Raw genomic sequence first — 13,106 nt, 5'->3', positions numbered from 1 at the left:
GTGACTATACCAAGAGATTTTGGGAGCTACTTTTGAAGGTCCAACATTTCAAGAAGATCAGCAGTTCGGAAAAGCTTAGGAAGTTTCAAGGAGGTTTGCATTTTAAACTTCGTACTGCTCTTAATCATTATCATTGTTCTAGTCTCAGGGAACTCATTGACCATGCTGAGACATGGGAAATGGAGCACAATGGCAACAAATCATTCCAAAAGAATGATAACAAGAGAGTAGCTGACAATGAGGAGTATTCAGCCCCAAATGAAGGACAAAAATAGTGGCAAAAGTAGCCATCAAATCAAAAGAAGATGAAGCCCTATACACCTCCTAATGCTCCTCAATTTCGCTCCAATCTATACCCACAAGCAAAGCAATTTTCCGAAGAAGAAAAGCAACGCTTCATGAAAGAAGGGAAGTGCTTTAAATGTGGACAAACAGGCCACATAGCGAAGCAATGTCCAAACAAGGGACAAAGCAAGGTTTCTGACAACAAGCCTAAGTCGCCAGTGAAAATCAATGCTATCAGCGATGTAGTTGCAAACACAACTCACACTCCAGAGACGCGCAAATTATTAAAAGCTTGGGGAACAGTTGCAAGGTAAGCAAGCACTATTCTTGATAGATCTTGGGGCGAATGAAAATATCATTTCCTTGCAATTAGCTAAAGAGCTTGGATTAAAGAACGAAGAGATGGACACTCCGGCAGAAGTTCGCCAAGCTTTAAATGCTGATGAAGGTGACACAGTGAAGACTGTGATACCCTACATTGGCAAGCTCAAGTTTCAAATTCAAGGCTACAGTGACGAAGATACCTTCTGTATCGGAGACCTTGATGGTTGCGATGTGATTCTTGGCATGCCCTGGAATCATAGAGTAGATTCAACCATCTTCTCTCAGAAAAAGAAGGTAGAACTCACCAACAAAGGCAAGAAGTACGAGATCCAAGCTGGAGTTTCTGGAGACACCATACCTATGGTAAGCCATATGCAAGTCTCTAGAGCAATTAAGGATTGTGTTCAATGTTGTCTGCTTTATGTCAATGATGTAAAAGATAATATGAATGCTGAGAACCAAGAGCGACTTCAGCTCTTGGAAAAGTATAAAGATTGTTTTTCGGAAGATCTTCCTTATCAGCTTCCCCCAGAAAGGCCAGAAGACCATCATATTGATATTATTCCGGGTAGTTCTCCTCCTAATATAGCACCATACCGTGTGAGCCGTCCTCAACAAGAAGAAATCAGAAAGCAAGTTGAAGACCTACTCAACCATGGGCTAATTAGGCCAAGTAGCTCACCATTTTGTTCACCGGTTCTTCTTGTTCAAAAGAAAGATGGCACATTCAGGATGTGCATTGATTATCGAGCCCTCAACAAAATCACTGTGAAGAATCGGTTTCCTATTCCCAGAATTGACGACATTTTGGATCCTCTAGGAGGCTCAAAGGTTTTCAGCCGCATTGATCTAAAGAGTGGTTATCATCAAATTAGGGTAATACCACAAGATGTACACAAAACTGCTTTCCGCACTTCATACGGTCTTTATGAATTCTTGGTGGTTCCTTTCGGATTAACCAATGCACCAGCCACCTTTAATCGAATGATGGAGCGCATCTTTAGAGAGCATCGACAATATGTCGGTACTTTCTTTGATGATATTCTTGTCTTTAGCAAGAATGAAGAGGAGCATCATCAACACTTGGAAATTGTTCTATAATTACTACAACAAAATCAACTCTTGGTAAATGGTAAAAAGAGTGAATTTTTCATGCATAAAATAAATTACCTTGGGCATGTCATCTCTTTTGAAGGGATTCAGATGGATCCTGAAAAGATCAGGATAATCCAAGAATGGCCTCATCTTCGTGATGTACATGAGGTGCGATCGTTTCTTGGCTTATGTTCTTATTACCGCCGCTTCATCAAGCATTTTGCACATATGGCTTCTCCACTTCATGACCTTACAAAGAAGAAGATCTCTTTCCAATGGAAGGAAAAAGAGAAGGCAGCCTTCACAAGGCTGAAAACAGCTCTTACTTCTGGACCTGTTCTTATCATTCCAAATCTGGTAAAACCATTTGTGGTGGAAGCAGATGCTTGCGGTGATTGTATTGGTGCAGTGCTAAATCAAGAAGGCCATGCCGTAGCCTTTGAAAGCCGCCGTCTAAATGATGTGGAGAAAAGGTATGACATTTATGAAAAGGAGCTCTTAGCAGTGGTTCATGCTTTAAAGATATGGAAACATTATCTTTTAGGCAATGAATTCCTTATTAAAACCGATCATCAAAGCTTGAAGTATTTCAAGACTCAAAAGCATTTGCAGGAGAAACATGCAAGATGGGAAAATTTCTTGTCTATGTTTCATTTTCAAATTATGTACACTCCAGGGAAACAAAATGTAGTTGCTGATGCACTGTCTAGAGTGCCTCGCATTGCAACTATTACAGTGGCTCATCATGAAGATTTTCAAAGGATGAAGAATACTTATGATGAAGATACTAATTTTGCAGCAATTTGGTCAAATTTACAGCAAGGAGGTTCTCATCCAGATTATTCCATCAAAGATGGTTACCTTCTCATGAACAATCGCCTTTGTGTCACTCTTCCTGTTCGACAAAAGGTGCTTAAAGAAAGTCATGAACCCCCTTATGCAGGGCATAGAGGGAGGGCAGCCACTCTAAGTGCAATTGAGCACTACTTTTATTGGCCAACATTACGAAAAGATACACATAACTTCATTGAGGCTTGTCTGGTATGCCAAAAATCCAAATATGATAGGCAGAAGATTCCAGGATTGTTGCAACCTCTTCCAGTGCCCAAAGATCTATGGGAATCTATCACAATGGATTTCATCTCAGGTATTCCAAGATTACCTCAAGGTCATGATATGATTTGGGTCATAATTGATAGATTTAGCAAACAATCACATTTTATTCCATGTCATAAAACATTGAAATCCGCACAAGCTGCAAGACTTTTCATTCAACATATCTTCAGATTACATGGTATGCCTTCTGAGATCATTTCAGATAGAGACTCCAAATTCACAAGTAACTTTTGGCGTGCTTTATTTGAGAATTTGGGAACCACTTTAAAGTTCTCCTCAGCTTTTCATCCTCAAACTGACGGCCAAACAGAGGTGATGAATCTCACTCTTTTGGATATGTTGAAAGCTTATGTTAGTGAACATAAGTCACAATGGGAGAAATATCTTCCATTATTGGAGTTTGCTTACAACAATACAGTGCACTCATCCACAGGGAAAGCTCCAAATGAAATAGTACAGGGTAAAGTGATTCCTCCTCCAATTATTCGCACTAAAGATAAGATTTTTGCTGCTGATGAGTTTGCTTCAGATTTAAAAACAACAATGGATCAAGTTCGAGCCACTATCAAAGTTGCGCAAGAGCGACAAAAGAAGCAAGCAGATAAACGAAGAAGACCTTTGGCTTTTGAAAAATGTCAATATGTCTTGCTAAAGTTTGATAAAAGCAGGCTCAAACAAGGTTCTGGTCAAAATTCATCTTTTCCAAAGCTCTCCAGTAGATACTTTGGACCCTTCAAAGTGATTGAGAAAATAAATGAAGTTTCTTATCGACTTGAGCTTCCTGCTCATTGGAAAATACACAATGCTTTTCATGTAAGTTTGCTAAAACCTTACATAGGACCAGAACCAAAGGAACCCATTACTGAAGATCCCCCAGAAGTTGAAGAAACAGAGCAACTCTTGGAACCTGAAAAGATTTTGTTTCTCAAGGATCGAACCACAAGAAGTGGCCTTGTGACACGAAAATTCTTACTAAAATTCAAGAATCTACCCACAACAGATGCACAATGGGTAGATGAAAGATTCATGAAGGATTACCCAAATATTCTACAGCAATATCAACAAGCTTTTCAGCGGAGGACAGCTGAATAAAAGCCAGAGGACTGTCACAACTCTATAGAAACAGAATTTGTATCCTTTTTCATTAATTTGTCTATATAATGATTTATTAAATTTATTTCCTTTGCACTAATTAGATATAAAGAAAAGTGCATTGGAGCTGGCCACTGATGAGTGGTCACAGGTTATGGTGGACCCACGCGGTGGGTTAGAGAAAAGATAGTTCACACTTCCACCTATATGACCCGATTGGGCACCTGTGACTAGAACTCACGCATATCAGGGTTAGACTCGCACACAGAAAGGATTGATGCCTTGAAGTGTGGGCTAGATCCACCAGAACAAACAGTTACAATCAACAAGATGGCATGATCATGAAATGCTTGTATAATGTGCATGTGTGGGCTGAAAGCCTGAAATGCACATTTCTTTGCATAGGAAAGTCACATGAAGATTCGGATACCATTTTTGCGATGTACACGGAAAAAGCTTTCATATGACACCCATATTGGGGGGGTCCCTAAATTTTAGGAGATCCCTAAATTTTAGGAGGTCCCTAAAATTTAGGAGCCTCGAATTAGCCTAAAAATGCTAGTCCTAAAAAATAGGGATGTCATTCTAAAAATAGTAAGTTCTGTACTCTGACTGTGCTTACTAAATTTGGTTGTTTCTATTCTTGACAGTATTCAACCCAAAAAGGAAGGCCATAGAGAAGAGACAAGTGTCAAGACACTTGTCACACAAGTTTCCAAGTGTCCCACCACTTGTCACATCTCATGACATGTGGCTGGACACTTGTCTTGTGCTACTCCACTTTCCCCTTTTGTACTAGCTCTCCCCTCTCCTATAAATAAGAGCTCGTTTTTCTTCATTGATCATCATTTTTCTTTGCTGTAAACTCATGTACAGCACCCACAGATAGCCAGAAACTGGCCCCATCCATCCCCATCATCATCCCCCACTTCTCCATTATCAAATTCCTCCATATTCCCTCTTCTATCACTGCTGTTTTACAAGACAGCAAGCCTGTAAATTCATTACAGCACCTCCTTCTTGAGCTCTTTCTTCCATTTTAGCTACAAGAAGCAAGCCCTATCCATGTACTGCTGATCAACGATGGAGAAAGGCTGAATTCCCCTTTTTCTTCTCTCATAGTGTAAAGAAATCAGTTCTTATCATTGCATAATAGATAATGCATGTGTGTTTGTACATCTTTGCATGATCTTGTGAGAGTGAGAATTACTTCTTCTCACTCTCAGGTTGATTGTAACTGAGCTCTTCCCTAAGGGACTTGGGTTGAGCAGAAATACATTCCTTCGGGGGGGGGGGGGGGGGGGTTGCCCATCTTCAACCCTCAATCTTGTCTCCATTACTTTTACATTTTCATGGCTGTAATTTTGTGAGTAATTTTCATTTTCAGCTTTAAGTGTTCATTCTCTTTTATATTAAATCTCGAAAACAAGCAAATATCATAATTGTTAAGCATACTACGTTGTTCGGGGCGTTTACAGAGGAGAGGGGAGGGGAAAGGCTTTTCCCTTTCCTCTTTTCCCCCCATCTCTCCCTCTTTTCCTCTTTCTTCTTCTTCTTCTTCTTCTTCTTCTTCTTCTTCTCGTTTCTTCTCTTTTGCATTCTCTCCGCTCTTCTTCTCTCTCTCTTCCCCCCCTTCTTTCTTTTCCTTCTCTCTCTCTCCCTCTCCTCTTTTTTCATTTTTTTCTTATTTCTCTCTCTTCATTCTCTTTAATTTTTTTTGTTTTGCCAGAATTTTACATTTCCTCTCTCTATGTTCCAATTCTCTCTCTCTCTCTTTTAAATTTAGTATTTCTTCTCTATAATTATCTTTCCTTCTTTTCCCCTATCTCTCTTTCTCTCTTCTCTTCTTTATTTTTTACTCTCTTTATATCTTTCTCTTGGTTTTTTGTTTTCTCTCTCTCTCCTCATTTTTTCCTCTCTTTCAAGTTTTTTCTCTCGCTCTCTTTTCTCTCTATTTTTTTATTTCCTCTCTTTTCCCCTCTCTTCCTTATTTTCTCTCTCTCTCTCAAATCATATCTTTTATCTCTCTCTCTCTCTTTCTCTCTCTAGTAAAAAAACTATGTGAAAAAGGTTTAATTAAAAAAAACTATTCTCTTTCCTCTTCCCCTCTCTCTTCCTCCTTTCTTGTTTCTTCTTTTTCTTTTTCTTTTTCTTCTCTCTCTCTCTCTCTCTCTCTCTATCTCATTTTCTTCTCCCCCAATTTTCTTTTCACTCTCTCACTCTCCTCTCTTTTCCTTCCTTCTCTCTCTCTCTCTTCATTATCTCTTTAATTTTTTTCCTCTCTCTCTCTCTCTCTCTTAAAATTTATGCCATCTCTCTATAGTTCTCTATTTCCATGCTCATATTATCTCTTATTATTATTATTATTATTATTCTCTCTCTCTCTCTCTCCTCTTTCTTCCTTTTTTTCTTCTTGCTCTCTCTTTTGAATTTAATATTTGCTCTTTATAATTCTCTCTCTGTTCCCCCTCTCTCTCCTCTTCTTTTTTTAATTCTCTCTATATCTTTCTCTTGTTTTTTTGTTCATTATTTTTGTCTCTCCTAATTTTTCTTTTATTCTCTTTTAAGTTTATTTCTCACACTCTTTTCTCTCTCTATATTTTTTCTTCTCTCTTTATTTTTCTTTTTCCTCTCTTCCCCTTTCTCTCCCCTTATTTTCTCTGTCTCTCTCTTAAATTATATATTTCCTTGCTATCTCTATCTTGAAGTCAAAACTATGTCAAAAAAGGTTTAATTTAAAAAAGAATATTATTTTTTCTTTTCCTCTCTCTTTCTCCCTCTTTTCCTCTTTCTTCTCTCTCTCTCTCCTCTTTTTTCCTTTCTTTTAAAAATTATCATTGCTCTTTATAATTCTCTCTCTTCTTCCTCTTTTCTCTCTCTCTATCTCCCCCCTTTTCTTCTCCTCTCTCCTTGATTTTCCTTCTTTTTATCTCTTTTAAATTTGATCTCCTCTCTCTCTCTCTCTTTATCTTCTTCTTCTATCTCCCTCTTAAAGTGTGTGAAAAACTATATCAAAAATTTTAAAATTTAATAAAAATATTTAATTAAAAACATTTCAAATAAAAAATTAATCTAACAAAGAAAAAGAGAAACTTTTGATTAAAAAAATAATTTAATTGAGAGAGAGAGAGAGAGAGAGAGAGAGAGAGAGAGAAAGCCTAGGCCCTACAAGTGTGTGAGAGGGGGGATTCAATTAAAAAGAGGAAGGGGAAGAGAGAAAGAGATTACCCATGAGAGAGAGGGAGCGATTCAATTAAAAAGGGGAAGGGGAAGAGAAAGGAAGAGATTACTTATGAGAGAGAGGGGAGGGGGTTTTAATTAAGGAAAAGCAAGTTTTTTTGAAAAAGGGGGTAGGGTTCTTTGAAGAGGGCTTCCCTAACCTATAAGATTTAATGTCTGGGTCACGAATACCAAAATACGGAGCTACAAGATTTAATGTCCGAGTCACGAATACCAAAATACGAAGCTATAAGATTTTCTAAAAAGGAAGAAAGTGTATTCGCTAGGATCGAAAGGCAGAGGGCCTAGCTCTGATGACACCCTTATCCTCCTAACCCACCTCATATTCACGCTGGCCCAATGCTCCTCTCTCCAACCCATGATGACATCGACGATGATCCGAGGCTGCAGCAGCTACAGCACTTGAACCTCGAATGCTACATCAATCAGTCCTGTAAGTATTCCTTCCTTCTCCCATTCCATCTCCCAAAAACCATGACTGTCGATTCTAATGCTTCCGTGTATGGCTGAGAAGATTGTCAGTCACAAGGAAAGTCGAAACAAGGGGGCGCTTCCTGAAGAATTGGGCGTCCATATTACCAACAATTCTTGCAAATCCACATTCACATATTTATATCCAGCAGGACGGACAGTTTGTTGCCTTGTACGAAGCAGTTTCAAATTTCCTTCTAAATCATCTCCATGTCTAGAGAGGTAAGAACGATCGGACAGTCCAATGGGAGTTCTCAGCTTAATTTTTGAAGACGCAGAGGCAATTCAACAGAAGCATGGTGCGCTAGAGCTCCCCTCTTCACATTATGGATGGATGGTGTAAAGGAGACTCCTAATTCAACAAAATAGAGCTTGCTTTGCCAGGCCTTAACGCAGTATATCATGAATTCGTACCCCTATATCAGCTGGATGATTGAGGCATCCATGCATGCTTTTATATTCTTTTTGTTTTATAACTGACTTGAGATCCACACACTTGATCCTAGCCATACTGGAGTTGAAAGTGGAGCTATGATATGCTTGATTGAGGGAGGACCTATGATCATAAGATCCCTTGGGAAAGGGACATGCTAGACAACAGGGGGATCTATAATTGTAAGAATGCCTTGCAATAAATGCAACCTGTCCAGACATCCAAGCAGCTGCATCAGGAGTCATCGGGAAAGGGTGAACAGGTATGGAGCTATTGATAGTGGAAGTGATTGGCCGTGTGTAGAAAGGGCGGGGTACGTGTGTGGCTGGAGATTCCAATCCACCATCTCTTAGGTATGAGCCCAAATCTTGACAACTGGGCTACTGCTTTGGGGGACAATGGAAGTTATTATTTTGCATTGTGCATTTCTCCTTTCCTAAAAAAATGACAGGATGGTAGAACGTAGAGAAGAGATAGCCCAGAGAAGCAATGAAGGGATGGTGTGCGAGCAAGACTAGACACTCTGATATTAGAGAAGAAGCTTCTTCTTTTGCTGACTGGCTTCAGAAGCTCAATGGACTTTTGATATGCTTGTGGTGTGCCAACTTTGAAGGCTGCTGCAGATGAAAAAGAGACCTTACTGCAGAGTGGCATGTATGTTAGTACAAGAGTCTTGGTAAATTTCATGACTCCATTAAGAAAACATGAAGATAGTGTGCAGTTGACACAAGATAGACTGATCCAAAATCATAGATAAATAGTCCTTTCATGGGCCTGCATTAGACCCACTGTTTACTATCTCAGATCCAAAATCATAGATAAATAGTCCTTTCATGGGCATGAATTAGACCCACTGTTTACTATCTCAGATCAGTGACTTGGTAGCAGGTGCACATGCAATTCTTTTACATATGGCATCCTTTTGATTGCTCTCATTTCAGGATCACGATAGGTATTATGTTGCCTCAATTGTCCTGTCTTTGTCATGAATCTTTTTGCATTTATGAAACAAGTGTGACTGCAGTTCTTCTGTGAATTATGACTTTGTCCTAGCTTTGTCTAGGCTTGTCTTTGACATACATGACTTTCAGAACTGTTCAATGGATGGAGTTCCGAGTTGGATGGCTTAAGCTCCAAATTTTCTGATTTATCGAAGGCCAATAACGTGAGAACATGACTAATCTTGCTAAAAACACCAATGGACTGGGAGCAAGGTGGAAACATCAGCCATGTTGAGTTACAGCAATTCTCTGAAGGTTTTGTCATGGAAACCTGAAATTGAGATCTGCTCTCTTTCTGGCCTTGTGAAACCTGTAAGTGAGATCTGCTCTTGTTTTGGCCTTGTGCCAGAGTCCATGAGTGGAAGTGCAGAGGTGATGTATGTATGCAGGGATTATAGTTGGGGGGTGAAAAGGATGTGGAAACCTCACCACTTCTGTATCTTGCTGGGTGATCGTAATGAAGATCACAAAAAAGGACTGATACAGCCTCTTCTATTGAATTAGACTTGGCTGGGCTTTATGATATGTCCCACTAGTTTTTATACTTTTTTTTGCTTGACATAATCATGCAGTATTAACCAGTTCCCTTATGCAAAATTTGAACTTTGTTAGGTTGAGTTGTTCCAACAGCAGTGCTGCACCCAGCTTTGGTAGTTCTGTTATCAATGCCCAATGTGGTTGTTTACAGTCTACCATATCATAACTTCGTTACAGTAAGTGACAAATTGTGCATCACTCTAAATCTGTAGTTTGACACACTTTAAGGTGAAATGTTTGAAGTGGAACACAAATGTGAACTTTCTTGGTAGGTGTATTGATGAATATCTTTAACAAGCATATTGGTCTCTTATATGTGGTTATATGCTGTTTCCTTTGTGATGTTGTCTTTTGCTCCTTAAGCTATGCAAATGAGCATCTCATTTTTGTTTACCTCTCATGGCAATGAAACCTGACAGCTAAGTTTGTCCTCAATCGTGAATACTGTAAAAAACATTTACATAAAACAAATCAACTCTCAGGTTCTTTAACAGAGTCCATGGCATGATATGTCGAGTTGGTCAATCCGATGGTTTCCTTTCATAGCCACCTAATAATACAGTGAGCAGAGGCTTCTCGAAGTTGACAATGAATGCTATAGTCTGTAGTCTTTTGTGTGTTGGTTTGAAAGAAGCTCAGGCAGGCATAACTTTTGGAGTGGTGGGAAATCCAAAGCATGCATTAAAGGGCTAATTTGTGTTTCTGCTGTAATCAGGTGATGGCTGCTACAGTTTCTTCTGTTGAATCAGTTGGTGGGCAGCTCGCCTTCTCTATTTCTACATGTAGTAGGTGTCGAGCCAGCTCTTCATCCAACCTAGGGACAACCTTCCACTTTAGACAGTCCTTGTCTATTGGCAAGAATGTGAGCATAGTTTCAAAGAAGCAAAGGGCTCGGGATCGAGTTGTTGTGTGTGGCCTTGAAGACTTTATTGGAGGTGATCTCCTTGGTTTTGATCTTGGAAAATGGGAGAATGATGTGGAGAAGTACGGTGCTATTGCATTTTATGCACCTGCGGAAGGTGGGTATGAGGGCCGCTATATGACACGGCTCAAGGATAAAGGCTACCACTTTCTCATGTTGACAGCTAGGGGCCTGGGTGATGTGGAGGCATACCTGTCCAAAATCCATGGGGTTCGACCGGTATGTATTGTTTGATTGGCCTTATGCAGGTTTCAATTTCAAGAGAGCAATTAATTACTTAACACTAGAACATTTGTCAGCCCCTCTCGTTTGTTCAATCACGTATTGGTACCTTGAATTCGAGCCATCAGTTTCATGTCTTTTTTAACGTGATCTTGGTATTGCATTTGTGTCTTTTTTTGAAAGGTTTTTGTGTGGGCAGTGGATTCTGCACATCTATTCAAGACTCAAGTTGATCATCTGAATGCGGGGAACTTCTTGTTAAGTAGCTGTGTTGAATACTTTTACATTTGATAACCTGTAGGCTCTCAGAGTTTCCATTTTGATGCCTAGGCATGTGAAGTTTTGAGTCAGTTCTTCAAACTGTTGGAACTTTGGAAGCCTGATTTGTTAGAGTATTTAATATTGACCTGCAAATTGTGCATGTTTATTTAAAGAAAACATCCAGATCACTCCCTTAATTACATCAATTGTTTCTAAGCTTTGTGTGCCTGTTAGACGTTCAGTGCTCTGCATTTTCTTGTGTTCAGCTTAAATGATGTGTCTCATTGTCTGCACTTCTAGTGTGAAGCCTTGATTTTGGAATAGATTCTCAGAGATCTGGACATGAATCCTTGTTTTTTGAATTGATACTCAGAAAATCAGATGTGGGGTGCCTTTTCAATTATATGAACTGCATGTGAACAGATTTTTCCGAGTATATTGCATTCTCAATGTAACAGCTTAGCTCTTCAGTCCACTTAGAAAGTTTTGGATGATATCTTTATTGAAAGATAACATTTTTGTGTCGTAAGTTACCTGGTTTTTACCCACCTATTTCTTTCATGTTTTGCTTGCCAAGATTAAATGATATCAGAACATGATGTGCAGCCCCATTTAGGAAAGCAAAAGATCGTGCGATGGTACTTTCCGCCCGAGATTGACTACAGGCTTGCTCTTCTTCCTGAAAACAGCACAGGTCTGGTTTTATGGCTAATTGAAGCACAGGTACATGACCTGATACTTCGTTTCTAAATCAACTGAAATTTATTAGTTGAGGAAATGAAGTAGATGGTGGTTTTGCCATCGCTGCAGGTGCTCTCTAAAAGCGAACTACAGTATCTAGCTCTTCTACCGACCCTTCAACCAAAAGTCAAAGTTATAGCTGAGTGTGGAGCATGGTAATATACACTGCAAACTTGAGGAATAAGAAAATTAATTAGGATAATGTTGGTGTCATTATGAGTAGTTATGGTAGTCAATCCAGTGGACTTTTCACAACTGCTGTTTTGCTTGCAGGAGAAAAGTGAGATGGAAGCCTCTTAGGGAAATAGCAGGCTTGGAAGCAACTCTAGTTGCCAGCTAATCAATTGACCCTCTTCCACCCTTTTGTTTGTAACATTTGAAGTGAAGATCTCGTCGATCACAACCAGGGGTTCTGTCTTTCATTTGGAGACTCCCCCTTGCAGATTCCCCCTTGCAAGCCTATCCATCAAGTAATGGTACTCTTGTTTGGCTTAATGTGCTACCAGGCAGATCCTTGTATTCATATTTGTGGCAAGCTGCCAGAGTTTGACTATTCTTTGAGCGATGTGTTTTAAGTAAACATAAAAAATTGAGCAAGTTCTAGAAAAAAGAGCTTATATTTGCAAATGCCAACAAATGAAATTTTTGAGTAAGATGAGCAAGATAAAACATCATCTCGACATAAGGTCATCACTACTTTTGTCAATGATAATCCTCAAAGAGCTATTTAAGTTTGGATTCACGATTAGATAACTGCATATATATATTGTAGAGGTAATAAAGTGTTAATGAGAACAGAAAGCACTATTAAAGTTAATAAGTGCAAAAAGCGGTACTAGAGATAATCAATATAAGAATATGAGATGACATGATATATTATTTGCATACAAACATCATGACATGAGAATTTCCAAGTCATGATGACTTGCATTCATCATTGATGAAGTTGTTGTGAAGTCAATGATGCCCTTGTTGCCTTATATCATAACTTGGGTCATTCAGCTTGGACATTGCCATTGCCTCCGCGTACTTAAGAAGAATACTTTTGAAAGACAATACACCAATAAATAACAAATGTGTGAAGCTATATTGCCAAACATATTCTCTGATATTAGCAACAATAATGACATTTCTAAGAAGAATACCTTTGAAAGACAATACACCAATAAATAACAAATGTGTGAAGCTATAATATCAAACATAGACCATGATATTAGCAACGATAATGACTTTTCTAACATACTATTGTACCATACTAAGGAAAATGAACCAAAATTCATCATGGATGATTGTCACAAGTCATGATATAAAAGATGTTCAAAAATATGCATAGCCAAAGCACTAAACACTAGTCATAGGGGTTGAA

The 13,106-nt window shown here is 38.9% G+C and overlaps 1 protein-coding gene across 8 annotated transcripts; it reads left to right on the top strand.

The window, feature by feature from the left end:
- The first annotated feature begins 7,393 nt into the window (after positions 1–7,393).
- Positions 7,394–12,350, top strand: LOC148018663 (NAD(P)H-quinone oxidoreductase subunit N, chloroplastic-like). Of its 8 annotated transcripts, XR_015695031.1 has the most exons (7): positions 7,396–7,585; positions 7,667–7,845; positions 9,670–9,770; positions 10,310–10,735; positions 11,606–11,693; positions 11,810–11,895; positions 12,014–12,077. XR_015695031.1 is itself a non-coding variant. In XM_087701121.1 (6 exons), the coding sequence occupies exons 3-6, from the start codon at positions 9,723–9,725 to the stop codon at positions 11,818–11,820; spliced, it is 573 nt and encodes a 190-aa protein (XP_087557247.1). In that variant the 5' UTR covers positions 7,396–7,585; positions 7,667–7,845; positions 9,670–9,722; the 3' UTR covers positions 11,821–11,896. The 8 variants fall into 8 exon arrangements, 7 of the variants coding, with proteins under 7 accessions (XP_087557246.1, XP_087557247.1, XP_087557244.1 ...); XM_087701121.1 differs by lacking the exon at positions 12,014–12,077 and having other exon boundaries at positions 11,810–11,896; XM_087701118.1 differs by lacking the exon at positions 9,670–9,770 and having other exon boundaries at positions 7,400–7,585; positions 7,667–7,795; positions 11,606–11,722; positions 12,014–12,350.
- Positions 12,351–13,106: the final 756 nt, after the last annotated feature.

The sequence above is a fragment of the Lygodium microphyllum genome, chromosome 20 (genome assembly GCF_053477565.2).
Source record: "Lygodium microphyllum isolate KBCC chromosome 20, Lygodium_microphyllum_v1.1.10, whole genome shotgun sequence".
In the NCBI taxonomy this organism is placed as follows: Eukaryota; Viridiplantae; Streptophyta; class Polypodiopsida; order Schizaeales; family Lygodiaceae; genus Lygodium; species Lygodium microphyllum.
This window is presented reverse-complemented; position numbering and strand designations above follow the sequence as displayed.